The 18,253-nt window shown below is 28.1% G+C and overlaps 1 protein-coding gene across 3 annotated transcripts in view; it reads right to left on the reverse strand.

Moving 5' to 3' along the window:
• Window positions 1-883: 883 nt before the first annotated feature.
• Window positions 884-18,253, reverse strand: part of LOC145239746 (uncharacterized) — a 177,319-nt gene continuing 159,949 nt past the window's right edge. For 2 of the 3 annotated variants that reach the window (XM_080103145.1, XM_080103144.1), the window contains exon 6: window positions 14,999-15,225. In XM_080103145.1, coding sequence (XP_079959271.1) covers window positions 15,167-15,225 — 59 coding nt within the window. In that variant the 3' untranslated portion in view covers window positions 14,999-15,166. Of the gene's footprint in view, window positions 3,183-14,998; window positions 15,226-18,253 lie in introns of those variants that run through there. The other variant, XM_080103146.1, reaches the window with a different exon arrangement.

Consider the following 18,253-nt stretch of genomic DNA (forward strand, 5'->3'; position numbering starts at 1 on the left):
AGGGCTACTATAATTCTCGCATAATAAACAAAATAATTAGTTGGTTAAGTCACGAATATGTGAATTAATGTTTTAATTTTGTTTTACTATATATGAAACAAAAATTGGTGTTTGTGTGGATTAGTGATGTTTTAGACTAATGCATTGCAGGTGAAAACATTATTACGTACTTACGTACCCTGTCGAAATAAATATGAATCCCCAACTTTATGGAAAATGACCAAGCAGTACATATGCTCCAGCTTGGTCATTCCACCATGCTAGAGAGTTTGTATTGAAAAAAAAACAAAAAAAACAAAAAAAAAACAAACATCCATAATTATGTTCTGACATTTTTTTTTTTTGTTTAAAAGTGGCTAACCCTTGATATAAGTCGATTTAAGTCAAGGGAAATAAATCAGTTTGTCTTATTGAATTCACTGAATTAGTCGCACAACTATTCCGCATTAAAACATAATTTGATAAATTCTATTTTTACTTGTAATTATTTTTCTACTGGATCATTTTTTTTATCCCCCCCCCTCTCTAAATTCTGAATTGTTATTTTATTTATTTTTTTAATTCTTTCTACCGATTTTTAGGGTGTTTTTATGTAATAGTCTTAAAAAAAAAAACAACAAAAAAGCAGTATCTTATTATCACACTGAATTGGTCGTGATAAAACTCGATAAATTTTATTTTTACTTGTAATTATTTTTCTACTGGATCATTTCCCATAATTTTTGGAATTTATAATAAATTTTACATGGCATGTAAGTATGTAATAATGTTTTCACCTGAAATGAGTTGGTTTAAAAGATCACCAATCCACACAAACAAGAACATATTTTTCATTTTGATAAAAAAAAAAAAAAAGAAATGCAATTTGATTTTAATCCAGATGCAAAGAAAAACATGAAACTTAATTTATTAAAAAATTTTGTTTTGTTTTTGTGATCTTGTTTAAAAAAAAAAAAAAAAAAGATTTATTCAAATGTTTTTACAGGCGTTGTTCTTTCTTACCGCATCCAAAAATGGATCCATGGATTTGTTGTTGTTGTTGTTGTTGTTTCAGTGCAAGGTGCGTGAAAAACATCTTTCTGTGCGAACGTCACACTCAGTCTTCGATTCATGCAGTGAAGTGCATATAGTCCAATGTGTGCGTGGAAGGGGCAGGATATTTGAGTGAGAAGTTGGGAAAAAAAAAAAAAAAAAGAGTTCGGGCGGACAGGAGAATAGTTAGTAAATATGGATCGATTAAGTGAAGTAAAAAAGTGAAGAATGAATCAGAAAAAATAATGACCAAAGGGGATGAAAAGAGAAGCGAGCAAATTTCACGGTGTCTTCATATGGGTCGACCGACGTCAGTGTCTACATTTGGTGGACGTCAGTGTTTACATCTAGGTGGACATAAGTGTCTACATCTAGTGGACGTAAGTGTCTACATCTAGTGGATGTCAATGTCATATGATGGACGTAAGTGTCAATATCTGGGTGGGCATAAGTGTCAACATCTGGGTGGACGAAAGTATCTATATCTGAGTGGACATAAGTGTCAACATCTTGGTGGACGTTAGCGTTTACACCTAGGTGGACGTAAGTGTCTACATTTGGGTGGACATAAGTGTCTACATTTGGGTGGACGAGAGTGTCAATATCTCGGTGGACGTAAGTGTCGATATTTGGGTGGACATAAGTATTTGCATCTGGTTGGACATGTCTACATCTGGATGGACATACATATTTACATCTGGATGGAGGTAAATGCACACATGTACTTATCTTTACGAATCTGCATCTATTTGTGTATATGTATGTATGTATGTGTGTGTGTTTGTGTGCGTGTGCTTTTTGTTTTTGCCAGACATTCACCCGCTATTTCAGAGAATCCAGGTGAGAAATCTTTTCAAGATTATGTCTGTATGCATGGGTGCATGCTTTTATATATGTGCGTATGTATCTATAAATGAGGCTATGTGCGTATGTATCTATAAATGAGGCTATATGCGTATGTGCCTCTGCATATGTGCGTGCGCATTTGTGTGTATCGATATGTCTGTATGTGTGTATGTAGTGTGAAGTTCTGATGGAAATGGAATCGGCTAAAAATTTCTTTTTTTTTTTTTAAATTCAATCTACTTCACTACCACTGAAACGTAAGGAGCTACTCTGAATTGAGGCCCAAATTTATAGTGTCCTAAGTGGGGAGTTGTGTAGCAAAATTTTTGTCCACATTACATTTAAATTTCTGCTTTTATTTTGGTACAGTCGAAAAAACATAGAATAGGGAAGGAATTCAGAAAGCAAGTAGTTCAAGGAAAGAAACTATTACTTCTGGCATCTGGGGACGTCTAAAGTGAAGGGGTATGAGTTTGCTACTTGTCGAGTTGGTCAGGGGTATTTTTGTCTAGCGAGCACAAGTACAGAAAGTTCATCAGAGCACATTCCGTTGAAGAACTTGGAAACCAAAAGAGATGCAACATTGTGGCAATGAGATAGTGTGAGACCTATTTGGTTAGCGACTCTTTTTTTTTTTTTTTTTGGACCTTGGAGAAGACTAGTGGTCGGTGTACCATTCTAGATGTGGCAATAGTCCATGCATAGGCGAATGGTGACTTCATCGGAATATAGGATACTGGCAAGTGTGAAAAGTTTTGTAGATGGGCAGACGGACCTATCTCAGCAGGCAGAAGATAGAACTAGATTATTGTCATATAGTACTTGCATAAGGAGAATGGAATCTACTGATCTTCCTATGAAAACAACAAGAACTAACAAGATCTCATGGGACTAGCTAGCTCGTCCAGTTGCTAACAGTGTTCAGTCAGTTTCTGTTTTTACATAAAATTTTATTCAGTCATCCATTTTGTTTCTAACGACGGGGCAAGTCAAGATTACACCGAGTTGGTGAAGCCAAAAACAAAGAGGATAAGAAAAAAAAATGGAGGCGAATTAAAAGCAAAGAAGAAAGGAAGGAAGGAAGGAAGGAAGGAAGGAGTATAAAGGAAAAGGACTATTCTTTTTCTTCTTCTTTTTTCTTCTATTTTTTTTTGGGGGGGGGAGGCGGGCAGATGAATGGGTGGATGTCCAGAAGATTCGAAGAAAGGACAAAGTTCAAAGAAATCTGGGAGGAAGGATCACAGAATCGACACACAGCCAACGTCACACGGCAGGCCTTGATTGGTTGCCGAGATTGAATTTTGCTGTAAATGAGAAAAGAGCTCGTCAGAACATCATGAGGGCGGAAAAAAGTAATGAAATTAAAAATGAATAGGATTGGGTTCCTAGTTGATTCGAATATCATATCATTAGTTCCAAACAACTTAATCTTTTTTTAAAATGAAATCATGATTCATGTATTTATTGTTTATGCATTTTTAGGTTTTTTGTTTGTAATTTCCTCATTATTTGTAAAGAAATAGGTTTCAACATTATTCTCAAGACATATATATATTTTTTTTTACTTACAATCCTTTTCAACAAAATAAAATGAAAATAAATAAAAACTAGAAATAAATAACATTGAATAATTTGTATTTTTGTATTCCAATAAAACATATTTACTTTTTAAAAATGTAAATTGAATTTCTTATTCCAATAAGTCAGCAATAATAAGTTGACTAGTATGCGCGAAACAGTCAATAAAAGTTTGTCATATTAAAAATGTTCAATATAGAGTCTTTAAATTTTAGAGATTTCAAGGAAGATAAATACGAACTTATATGTTTAAAACAAAGAAGTTACTCAACCATGAAAAGGTGTGTGGGTGTGTGTGTGTAGGGGGGGTAACTTTATTTAAAAAATATATTTAAGGGGAAGGGGAGGCGATTAGCTATGTTTTATTTAAAAATCATTGATTTTTTTCTCAAATTAACAAAATAAAACACTAATTAAAAAATAAAAACAAACGAGAAAAAAACTAAATTTGAACGTGAATAATGGACAATAAGAATAAGGTAAATATTGCATGAAAAATATGTATCGAATCATGTTATGCAAAGTATTATTTTTTTTTTAAATTAATAATCTTTAAAATAAAAACAATACGTAACATGATCAATACATGAATCGCTATTTTTTTTTGTCATTTTTATTAAGTTGATTTTAACGAATGCGAAATGTCAATAAACATATTCGGATCTGTGAACTAGGAAATTATTTTATGATTTCGGTAAAATTGCACTTCAGGGACATCATTAACACATGGATCTTGGTAAAAACCACAGTTTAGTGGCCTGAACATTATGCAATAAAAATTTGTGTATAGGCGATAAAATTGTTTTATCTTTTTTGTTAAATATTAGGAAATGAGAAACCATTTTGAGTTAAAATCCATTTAGTATTACGCATGTAATCTTAAGAACACAATTAAAATGTGCACATATGTTGAAATGATTGCTAACTTCCGTTTGTATGAAGACTACATTTTTTTAAATCATTGTTTTAGCATATGTACACATTTCAAACATGTTAATACTACATGCGTAATGCTAAATAGATTTTAATCGAAATGGTTCCTCATTTACTAATATTTAACCCCCCAAAAAATAAAACAATATTTATCGACTGTACACAATTTTCATTGCGTTTTGATCAGGCCATTTAACTGCGGCTTTATTCGAATTTTTAAGAGTCAACTTTTCCCACTCTGTACTTATCTTGTCAAATAAAATGTAAAATCTCGTTCTGATGCAAATGAAAATGAGAGATTAATTTTAAACATAAAATTTCAACATTTCAATCGCAATTCTGATTACGTTTAATTAGAAATAGTATAATTTAACATTTTTTACAAAAAATAGGTTTATTAACAGTTTCCAAATAAAATGGTTTATTCACATTTTTTCAAATAAATAGGTTTGTTTACATTTTTCAAATAAATATGTTTGTTTACATTTTCCAAATATATATGTATATTTACATTTTTTTTTCAAATAAATATGTTTATTGACATTTTTAAAATCAATATGTATATTAGAATTTTTCAAATAAAATAATTATGGATATAACTATAAAATAAATGTTTATTAACATTTTTCAAATAAATGGGTTTATTTACATTTTTCAAATAAATATGTTTGTTTACATTTTCTAAATAAATATCTTTGTGTAAATTATTTAAATAAATATGTTTGTTTAAATTTTTCAAATAAATATCTTTATTTAAAATTTTGAAATAAATATGTTTGTTTAAATTTTTCAAATAGATATGTGTGTTTACATTTTTCAAATATATATATATATATATATAATTTATATAATCAGAAAAAACAACACCTTTTATTTAGTAGTACACAATTTTTGTTTTTATTATTTTTTAAGACATGTTATTATATATTTTTTCTTAGTCTGACAGCTGTTTCGAAGGGTAAAAAGACAAACGGTTGTTTTAATTATAACATACCGAATCTTCATTATTTACCGTTCTCTTCAGAGACAATTAAAATCAAAAAATGAAGAGAACGGTAAATAATGAAGATTCGGTATGTTATAATTAAAACAACCGTTTGTCTTTTTACCCTTCGAAACAGCTGTCAGACTAAGAAAAAATATATAATAACATGTCTTAAAAAATAATAAAAACAAAAATTGTGTACTACTAAATAAAAGGTGTTGTTTTTTTCTGATTATATAAATTATATTGCTCTGAATTCTCATCGAGCTAAACCGAGGTTAATATTGGTACAATTATCAATAAAATACCATTTAAAAGGTATTAAAATTGATTGTTAAAAAAATACATATATATATATATATATATATATATATATATTTACATTCTTTTCAAATAAATATTTTTATTGATATTTTAAAAATCAATATGTTTATTAGTATTTTTCAAATAAAATAATTATTGACATAATTTTCAAATAAATATGTTTAATAAAATTTTTCATATAATATGTTTATTAACATTTGTAAAATAAATATGTGCATTTACATTTTTTCAAATAAATATATCTATTCATAGTTTTCAAAGAAATATGTTTATTCACATTTTAAGTAAGTATGTTTATTTACATTTTTCAAAATAAATATATTTATTTACATGTTTTTCAAATACACATGTTTATTTGCATAAGTCTAACGTAAACAAATTCCTGGTGAACCGCCCCCTTAAGTAGACACTTCATTAAATCTCAACACTAACGCTCTGTACAAGCAATAACCCTTATCCCTGAGTGGCTTCCCGGCCTTGATAAGTGGTGACCACCTTGTAAAAAAAAAATTTTTTTTCGAAATAAACATGTTAATTTATTTACATTTTTAAGTAAATATATTTATTCACATTATTTTCCCAAATAAATGCTTACTAACATTTCTTTTTAAAATAATTAGGTTTATTTACATTTCTTTTTAAACTGAATATGATTATTTGTGTTTATTTCAAAATAAATATTATTATTAAAATTTTTCAAATAAATATGTTTTTTTTTACATTTAAAAATAAATATGTTTGTTAACTTTTTTAAAATATATATACACTTTTTAAAATATGCTTATTTACATTCTTTAAAATTAATATGTTTATTTACATTTTTCAAATAAATATTTTTTTACATTAAAAATGTTTATTAACATTTTTCAAATATATATATGTATATTTACACGAAAAATGTTTATAACATTTTTCAAATAAATATGTTTATTAACATTTTTTAAATAAATATGTTTACATTTAAACTATAAATAAGTTTGTTTACGTTTTTTCAAATAAATATGTTTTAATTTATATTTAAAAAAATTAATATGTTTTTATCTACATTTAAAAATAAATATGTTTTAATTTACATTTTTTCAATTAAATATGTTTTAATTTACATTTAAAAAATAATAAATATGTTTTGATTTACATTTTTCAAATAAATATGCTTTAATTTACATTAAAAAAATAAATACGTTTTAATTTACAATTTTTCAATTAAATATGTTATAATTTACATTTAAAAAATAATAAATATGTTTCAATGTACATTTTTCAAATAAATATGCTTTAATTTACATTAAAAAAATAAATATGTTTTAATTTACATTTCTTCAATTAAATATGTTATAATTTACATTTAAAAAATAATAAATATGTTTCAATGTACATTTTTCAAATAAATATGCTTTAATTTACATTTAAAAAATAAATATGTTTTAATTTACATTTTTTCAATTAAATATGTTTTAATTTACATTTAAAAAATAATAAACATTTTTAATTTACATTTTTCAAATAAATATGCTTTTATTTACATTTAAAAAATAAATATGTTTTAATTCACATTTTTTCAATTAAATATGTTTTAATTTATATTTAAAAAATAATAAATATGTTTTACTTTACATTTTTCAAATAAATATGCTTTCATTTACATTTAAAAAATAAATATGTTTTAATTTATATTTTTTCAATTAAATATGTTTTAATTTACATTTAAAAAATAATAAATATGTTTCAATTTACATTTAAAAAATAATAAATATGTTTCAATTTACATTTAAAAAACATGTTTTAATTTACATTTAAAAAAATAAATATGTTTTAATTTACATTTTTCAAATAAATATGCTTTCATTTACATTTTTTCAAATAAATGTTTTTATTTACATTAAAAAAATAAATATATTTTAATTTACATTAAAAAAATAAATATGCTTTAATTTATATTTTTTAAATAAATATATTTTAATTTACATTTGAATGTGTAATAACTTTTCTAAAAAACGAAAAAGAGAACGAATAGTTCCAAAAATATTACTTCTGCACCTGTAATTTTTTCAAATATATGTTTATTTACATATATGCTTTGATATGCTTACTTACAGACATCGTTCACAGAAATAATGGATATTAAATATCAATTTACGAATATTCCTATTTATTATATTAAAAATATATTTTTGTCAAAGAATATGCGAAAATAGAAGGAAAGAAACCAGAAAGTGTTGAATGTAATTGGGCGGGATCGCCAAATTAACTAACACCGTCTACATCCTATGAGGTGTCATGACGTTTAAATAAGAAATGGCTCGAGAAAGTTAATATGTGGGTTCGGTAATTATAATCAACTATGCATTTTGGTAATATTTTTCTTTATTTATTATTTAGAAAGCCATTCTTAACATGGAGAAAGGAAAGTATTTTAAAGGTAATTTTTTAGTTTATTTCAACCTTAACACTCACCTTTAAAATGGCGACTATTAAAGGTTTTCGGGTATGCTGAAAATGAATATCACATTTAAATTTGGCACAGACAAGTAGTTTTCTGGATATTAAGACATTTTTCCAATGTATTACTTAATAAGTGTCAATGGCGTTCGCCATTCTTAACATGGAGAGGAGGAGGAGGAGGTTTGTTTTGTAACATGCATGCGCATTAGTACTTTTCAGTTAGAAAAAAAAAATGATCTCCAGTAGAAACACAAGGAATTATATTGGATAATAAAGGTATTAATATCCAGAAATTACCCGTCTACAGCAAGCTTTAATGTAATATTCGTTTTCAACATACTCAAAAACATATCAAAATCGCCAATTTAACGGTGAATGCTGAGGTGGAAAGAAAGTATATATATATATATATATATTCAAGCAAATATTATTAAATACAACGGAGACTTTTTTTCTTATAATTCTTTTTTTTAATTTTTCAATTTTTCGTATTGTCTTTTTTGTTTCAAAATCAAAAATATTAATAAAGGATCCATACATGTTGCTGTTACGAGCGCTTTCGATTCGTCCATGAATCATCATCAGGTGTTAAAAATACAGGATTGCGAAAATGAGGATTGAAAATGAAAACTAAAATATATATAGTCAGTGATGAGTTAAAATAAAAGTCGATTAAGAATAAAAGTCGATTAAAAATTCGAGTGTTAAAACCAGCAAGTTCGTAGACACCATGTACGAAGTCCGTCCAACACGGACTACGCAAGACATTTCAGAACGTTACTACTTTTTTGAAATGCAATGTCATTTATATTAGGTTGAAGAGTTCTAATGTACGACGCTTCAAGAATCTTTAATTTTTTTACATTATTTTCCCGTTGTATAATTTTTGTGTTGTCAACGAGGACCTTTCTAACATTGGAGGGGGGACAGCTATATATATATATATATATATATATATATATATATATATATATATATATATATATATATATATATATATATATATATATATATATATATATAATTTTGTTTTTATTCGTATCGAAGTGAGATCTCACTTTGTTAAGTACTAAGAAGGAAAATGACTTGTAAAAAATTCCTTGGTGAGCCGCTAAGCCAAATGTTTTAAACCACAGTGCTATTTTACTAAACGAATTAAAAGAAAAAGATTAAATGAAATGTATAATGATCAATGAAATAGGGGAGAGGGTAGAGGTTACGACAGAAAAAGGACAATGCTATCATATATATAAAACAGATCTTGTCCAGAATTCAACTGAATTAAAAAAATATATACAGAAAAATCAGAATGATGCAATGATGCATGTATCCGTCACGGAACGAAAATGTCATATTCCAAAAATAACGTAAATTGATGAAGTAGATATTTTTTTCTAAGATAATCAAATTGGTTCTTATTCACTTTTTGTCTCCCAATTTTTCGTCTGCAAAATTTTAATCACGTGATTACAGTGCAAGGAGAATAAAATAGACCATTCATCTAAGTGCCGCTTGTTATGGTTTATTTTATTCTCACTAAACGCTACACCGTAATCACGACATTAAAATTTTGCAGGTGAAAAATTGAGAGACAAAAAAATCAAGGAGAACCATCAAATTTCAGGAGGAAACAAGGATGGTGTGTCTAGGTCCGCCATATTAATAAATAAAGACAGTTCAATTCGAACTACTCAGACAGAAACAGAGATAAAAATCAGACTTGTAATTTCTACAAATTACTATAAATCACAAAAAATCGACAAAGGGATTATATATATATATATATATATATATATATATATATATATATATATATATATATATATATATATATATATATATATATATATATATAAATATACACTTGATCGAAAGATGTGATTTTTTTAATGTGACATTTTCGTTCTGTGACAGGTAAGTACATAAAATCTTTTCTGTATTTATTTTAAAATTAAGTTGAATTTTGGACAAGAACCCATAAAGCTGAAGAGAACATGGGAAACACGAAAAACCAACAACAAAAACACAAGAATAAAAACACGAAAAATGTACAAAAACATTAGTTCACTGAATTAAAACGGCATTCAGAAAAAAAAAAAAAAAAAAAAAGCATGGGAAGTAATTAAGTATTACATTTTCGCGAATTATGTCCCTTTAATCGTCTATATTTTATTAATTAATATTTATCAAACGAATCATTTTTGGAGGCTGAGCATCTGAGGTCGATCATCTCAAGCTTTACCTCTCCTCTAGGAAGGGTTTAGTTTATTGAGGTGAACTTGTCGGAGAATAGAGCTGTTCAGGTATTTTTTGTAGGCCAGAATTCTTTTATTCTGAAAACCATATCTGCTCTTGTGTTTTAACTTCTGGTAAAAAATTGTAAGACACAAGTTTGATTTGATGGTCAAGAACATGACAATTTCTCGACCTCCTGTCATTCCCTCGATCTGTGACGCTCAAGAGAAGACGAGACATGTAAACACACACACACACACACACACACACACACACACACACACACACACACACACACACACACACACACACACACACACACACACACACGCACGCACACACACGCACGCACGCACACACACACACACACACGTATGATATAAATAAATAAAAACTTAAAAATATTTAAATTTTTAAGTTTTTATTTACGAAGCTTGATCATGATATTAAAAGTTTAAATTAATTAAACAGTAGTTACGTACTTTGTGTTCACACACGTCATAAATAGAATAAATAAAAACATTTATATATATATATATATTTATATGTATGTATGTTTATAAATCAAAAAGTATATACAATTTTATAAATAAATAATATGTATACACACACACACACACACACACACACACATATATATATATATATATATATATATATAATACGTACATTCTTATTTATTTTTATAAACATTTCACTCATAATGATAATGTTTTAGTTAATTAAATAACTGAAGCCCCCCACAGTCAATAACCGTCTTTTACATTAAAAGTTCATGTTTTATATATATATATATATATATATATATATATATATATATATATATATATATATATATATATAAAACATATATTGAATTTCACTTCAATATATATTTTAAAATTTCCACAATTGTAGAAAAAATGATTTCAGCGATTTATATTTAATTATAAAACATGTAAAAGCACGTGCGATATCCTAACCCTCACCAGCCACAAACCAGGATGATAACACAGTTTCGATAGCTCAAGGCAATATTACATCACATACTACTACTTCATTTATTTTCATCTTAATAGAATATTTGTCATGCTTAAATATTTTGATATTAAAGAAAGATGCAAAAGATGCAAAAATGCAAATAAAACCAACAAAACGTATGCACAATAATAATAATAATAATAATAATAATAATAATAATAATAATGAAAACAATAATAATAATAATAATAATAATAATAATAATAATGAAAACAATAATAATAATAATAATAATAATAATAATAATAATAATAATAATAATAATAACAACAAAAATGTTAATGATTAAACTGTTATAATAACTAAATAGGAATTTTCTGTTTGAAATAGTAAATAAGATTAGTCTAAAACGAAATTAATTAACAAAAAAAAACCGTTTGTAAAGGCACAAATTTTGAGTAAAGTCAGATATAGTGCTATGCTAAATATTTTAGCTGCAAGTGCAATCGTAAAAATACATTTGTGTCCCTCGTTGTTGGCCTTGGAAGCATAAATGCAAGTAACATTTTCAGATAGTGATAGGAATTAAAATTTTCTTCGTCGAGCCAATGTTTTTCTATTCTTTAATTTTGTCCTCCTCACTGCATCTGTCCATCTGTCCGCCTCTCGATTCCCATACTCCCTTTCTCTGCCCCCCCCACCTCTCTCTCCCTTGGATGTCTTTAAGTAAATTCCTACAGGACTGCTTCCATACAATCTACAACATAGTCAACTTTTAGCAGCAGCAGCAGCAGCAGCAATAATAATAATAATAATGATGATAATAATAATAATAACAATGATAATAATAATATTTAATAATAATAATAATAATAATAATAATAATAATAATAATTTAACAAAAAAAAAAAAAAAACAACAAACAAACAAAGAAACAAACCCCTCTCCCTAAAAACAAACAAAGAAAAAAAGCAACTCAAACAAGACAGCAAAGCCGCAAAAAGCCAAGCAGAAAACGACGGATAAATCATTAGAAAAATAAATAATTAAATAAATGAAATTATACAGGGTAAGTTAAGGGAGACGGATGTTTTTTTGTTGTTGTTTTATTTGAAACGCTCCTTGCTCTCCCTGAGTAAAGTGTGAGGAGTAAGGAAGGTAGTCTTTAAAGCTGCTTAAGATGCCGTCCGCAGAGTTTTGTTTTGCTTAAAAGCATCCTTCCCGTGACTCACCCCGTAAATAAAAATATACATAATAAACCATTTTTCTTTGTGAATAAAATGCGAATTGATTTGGAAAAAAAGGGTGGGGGGAGTACATATGTATATAAGTCGTCTAAAAACACGTTTGTTAAGCTGGTGAGTGATAACTTTATGGGAATAAGTTGACCGGGTGTGAGGACAAGGATGATGTGGTTCGTTGTAAAGGCAACACAGAACAAAACTTACTCTTTTGCGTCTCAGCATTGTGTAATAATAAATAATTAAATAAATAAATAGATAAATGAATAAATAGATAAATAAATAAATAAATAAATCAATAAATAAACCAATAAATAAATAAATAGATAAATCAATAAATAAATAAATCAATAAATAAACGCGGTCGAATGGCTTCATCTTTTTCTGAACTCGCCAACATTTTTGTGTCTTTCGTGGCATATCAGTGACAGCACGTTTTGTATAAAGTTACTAAACAGTTAAGCCATAACACGCACACATACACACAATATACATAAAATGAAAAATATAAATATAAATATTATGTTAATATTGGAACTTATCAAGAGAATCAAAGGCTCAATATACTAGATAAGGTAATCTATATATCTATAAAAGTGTGTGTGTGTGTGTGTGTGTGTACATTTCCATTCCTAACTACTCTGTCAATTTTCAGTCTACAGACTCGAGATTTGGCATAAGGGGTATTGAGATGTGGGAAGATCTTTTGGATCGGTTTTCAGTCAGAAATTTTGCTGTCAAGGGGTCAATATTCAACGATTTGACCTTTGAAAACTCTATCAAACTCCTTGGCCAATTTTGGGTCTCAACACTTGAAATTTTAGATGTAGGTTAGTTAGACATGAATAAAACTTTTTACTTTGTTTTGAGTTAAAACAATAAATATTAAAGGGTCAAAATTGGGGTCAAAGTTAAAAAAAAATTTGACCTCTGCCGCCTCTACCAAATTACTTAGCCAATTTTTGGTCTAAACATTTGAAATTTAACATAATGTGTATTTAGACATAGGACAAGCTTTTTTATCGGTTTTTAGCCAAGAATTTGGCTGCCAAGGGATCAAAGTTCCAACGATCTGACTTTTGTTGTCTCTAGCAAACTAATCAGCCAATTTTGGGTCTAAACATTTGAAATTTTACATAAATGGTATTCAGACATCCAGCTAGCATCTTAATCAATTTTGGGGCGGAAAATTGGCTGCTAAGAGGTCAAAGTTGAAAGAGTTGACCTTGCAAACTCTACCAAACTCCTCCGCCAATTTTTAGTCTAAACACTTGCAATTTTAGATGTAGGTTACCTGGACATGAGTTAAACTTTATAATATATTAATCTAAATACCATAATATATATATATATATTAAAATATTATGTGTGTATATATATATATATATATATATATATATATATATATATATATATTTCTGGAGAAATATATTTTCTTATAATATATATCAATCCTTATTTAAGAGGCTCAATGTAATTACAGAGCAATATAGAGAATAAGTGATAAAAAGTTATATTCCAAAATTCGTGATGTTGACCATCTTATAATTTATTCCTTTAATTCAGTTGACTTATACAATTCTTGACAGTATCTGTTTCGTAGTGCAAAATCAATCACTTAATTATTATATCAATCAGCGAATCTATTATGCCCTTAACTTATCAATTCAATATGGCGCAATTGAAAAAAATATAAAGGTATTTGCGGCTTTTCTTCAAATTTTCGAATTTTAATCATGTCAAATCAATTTTAATCGTGTCAAATCACACTTCAACTCCTTTTGACGGATTGATTGTTGCTATTTCTTCTGATGAGTTAAGGGCATAATAGAATTACTGATTGATATAATAATTAAGTGATTGGTTTTGCGCTACGAAACAGATACTGTCAAGAATTGTATAAGTCAATATTATCAATCACATTACTAAATACACACACACACACACACACACACACACACACACACACACACACACATATATATTTAGGTATATGCACAAATTTCACCCCTAAACTAATGAACTGATCATGATAATTTTGTGACACAGCTGCTAGTAAATACTTTGTGTAAGTAGTATATATATATATATATATATATATATATATATATATATATATATATATATATATATATATATAAATATATATATGTGTGTGTGTGTGTATGTGTGAGCATTTATATATTCATATTCGTAATCCCATAAGCGTAAGAATAAGCATTTATTATAGTCCTTAGAACTGTCAAGCACACCAACCAAAAGGCGGCTACTTAAAAAAAAAAAAAAAACAAATAACAAGAAACAAACAAAAAACAAAAATAAAACAAAAAAGTAAGGAAATAGAAATAAAACATAAAAGATTGACAAGAACAAAACAAACAATTAAACAATAGCGCCAAATTTTTACAAGAAAATCAGCTTGCCAATTTTTTTTTCTTTCTGGTGATGGGTTGTAGAAGCGCATCGGTTACAAATTTATCTTTGTCACAAGCGACAAAGTCGTTGACATAAGCGGCGCAAATCGTGGCAATTATGTCTCGTTAACCTGCCAAGAAAGCAGAAAACAACCAAAAACATGACCCGTTTATTTTTAAGTGATGTTTTCCCAAAAGCCACTTTCAGAAACACGAGACCTTGACGCAGAAGCGGCTGCAAACCAAAATAATAACAAAATAAACAACAATACAAAACGACAAAAAAAAAAAAAAAAAAAAAAAAACAACAGATAAAATATCTCCAAATTATGTATTACATCTGATGACGTGTTGGATATTTCTTAAATCTTAATTTTCAGTCTTAGATGTAAGTCTTCATCAAGAAGCTGTGTGCCAAGAGCGTCCACAAGTAGTCCAAAGGGTAGAAGTAAACTGTGTGCTTGTTAAGATAGAGTGGATAGATCGATTTTAAGAAAAATTTCATTTTCAGCAAAAAAAAAAAAAAAAAAAAAAAATCACTCACTTAATTGTCGTGTTAAAAGATATTATATTAAAAAATTTCGAATATTTATCGAGTAGAATGTTATGTATAATTAAAAGTAATTTTTACTTAAAATTGGGTAAAATTGCATTTTTCTTAGAAGTTATAAAATAGACTGTAAAGAGTTCACATACAGGGGATATAACTTGGAACGCAAAATTTAAATTGCACTGTAATGCCGTCTACATTTGTAGCCTATAGTGATAGGCTTTTTTTTCTTTTTTTTTTAAACATGATAGCAGTTGTTCTACTCGATGAATTCTCGTAACTTTTCGGTATATTACTATTTTGACATGACAATTAAGTACGTAGCATCGTTTTGCTTAAAATGACATATTAAAAAAATTGCTCTGTCGACTTTATTTTGCAACCAGGTTCGAAAACTATGATGTCAACGATTGTGAAAAGGGGAAAAAGGATATTGGTTCTCATAATCTGCTGAAATGTCTCTAAATTTCGAAAGGTGAGGTGCTATAAAGGAAAATACTTTTCAAATTTCAAGTATCATCACTTAAATTATTATTATTTAAATAACTTTATTATAAGCCCAGAATTTCAGTTATATAAGTTGTGTATTTCACACAGTTTTCACTATTGCAATATGTTTTGGGTTGCTTGTTTTATTTTATTGTTGAAGTTGCATATGGTCTGACTTCTTCCAAGTGTTAGAGAGCTTAAGGATACCTCCATATTATGAACGCCCGGTATGTATGCAGAATACGGACTGTGCTATTTTTACAGTATGGTAGCATTCAAATCCAATGCAAACAAATTCTTGTTGAGCCACCCTCTTAAATAATCAAAATCTACACTATTAACGATTACTACACTACGAGCTTACATTCATTAACTCCTTATCCTCGAGTGGCTTTCGGGCCTTGATACGCTGTAACTGCCTTGTAAAAAAAAAAAAAAAAAAAAAGGATTTTCAAGTTAAATCTAATTTTTACGGTATCTTTTGATTATTAAATTGTTAGGTGAAACTACATAATAGTTAAAAAGCTTCCCATCGTCTTTTATGTCAAAAATCGGTTTCTAAATATTAACGTTTTGTTTCAGGCCTGTATTCTGCATAAGGACCCAAATTTCAAGTATCATCACTATTTTGTGGGAATTTAGTTAAATTATTATTATAAAAAAATATCTGTTTTATACGCTCATAACTTCAGTTGTATATTTTATACAGTTTCCATCATTGTGATATGTTTTCGTTTTTTTTTTTTTTTTAAAGTTGTATGTGGTTTGACTTATTCCAGATATTTGTAGAGCTCAAGAGTAGCTTAATATTATAGACCACCAGTACATATGCGAAATACAGACTGCTAGTTTTAGATAGAATTTTCAACTTAGATTCAAATTTTTATGGTATCTTTTGTTTAATAAATTGGTAGGCGAAAGTAGTTTTAAAAAAGTCCCCTCTCTCCATGTTAAGAATGGATTTCTAAATCATAACCTTATTATTTCAACACGATCCATATTCTGCATAAGTACCTAACCTCCTCTTGGGCGGGATTACTTGAAGAACTCTCTATTGGAGCGGATAATTCAGCTAGTATGTAATAACACTCAAGCACTTTTCAATTAGTTTTCAAATTGACACGAAATGTATTGGTTCGGCTTGCTCTGTTTTATGTAAATACTTTGTGGACACCCTTGACGTTTGCATAGGCGGCAGCTGCGCGCAAATCGCTGTAAGAGTTTATTGTGATCATGCGTTCAACAAAGCAAGTTTCGTCTTCTATGCAAATGATGTTCTACTAAAACATTAGTCATTTCAAGTATAGAGACGCAATGTTAGTTTAAAAAGCTATTGTAAATTCGATCAAAATACAAGCGATTGCAATTCAATGAAGTTTGCCAATATTTGCTGCCATGGAAAAATATTGAAAAAAAAAATAATTAGATACGAAAACGGGCATGTATTACAATATGCAACAAACCGAAAAAGTGGCAAAGAAACATCTATACAGTACAACCCCGGGATACGGTGTTAAAAATTAGTAGTAAAATACAGTACACATGTATATAATCAAATAACATTATAAATGACACCGTAAGGCAGGACAAATACCGCAACCACGGGCCGGAAAAATATCGTATTCCACGTCGTAACTTGAAAAAACGGCATCCTAGGGCCACCGTATCCTGGGGTTCTACTGTACAACAAATAAATGTTACCAAACGCAACATAAATTACTCTACTACCTACTTGGATAACATTTTGGCGTTCCAACATATTTCGAAGGATTTATTATCTTGGAAACGTAAGTAATGCCGAGCATTTAAGTTAAAACGGCAACAAGATGACGGACATGAGGCTTTCAGCTTTGGAGTCTCAAGAATCGTCCAAAACTCGAAAATAAAAAAATACATAGAGATCCACTCAATATAAGATGGGGTTTCGATAAAAAATTTGTTTTATTCTCATGTTTTGAGTGAGTATCGAGGCTTCTTAGATAACCGTCGGAATGTCGGCCATCTTGTCGTCGTTCTAACTTAGCAACTAAGCACTAATAAACGCTTTAAAATAAGTTAAAACACCAAAAAACTTAATCAGGTAATTAGAAGAGTAACTTATCTTGCCTTTGGTCACGTTTATTTGTTATATTTGTTGTCTATAGTAAAACATACTCATGACAACTAATTAAAAATGTAAACTACTTAAAAAAAAAAACTAATCTAATTAACAGACACGTGAACA

This window comes from Euprymna scolopes, chromosome 19, assembly GCF_053919585.1.
Source record: "Euprymna scolopes isolate OS-2025 chromosome 19, ASM5391958v1, whole genome shotgun sequence".
In the NCBI taxonomy this organism is placed as follows: Eukaryota; Metazoa; Mollusca; class Cephalopoda; order Sepiida; family Sepiolidae; genus Euprymna; species Euprymna scolopes.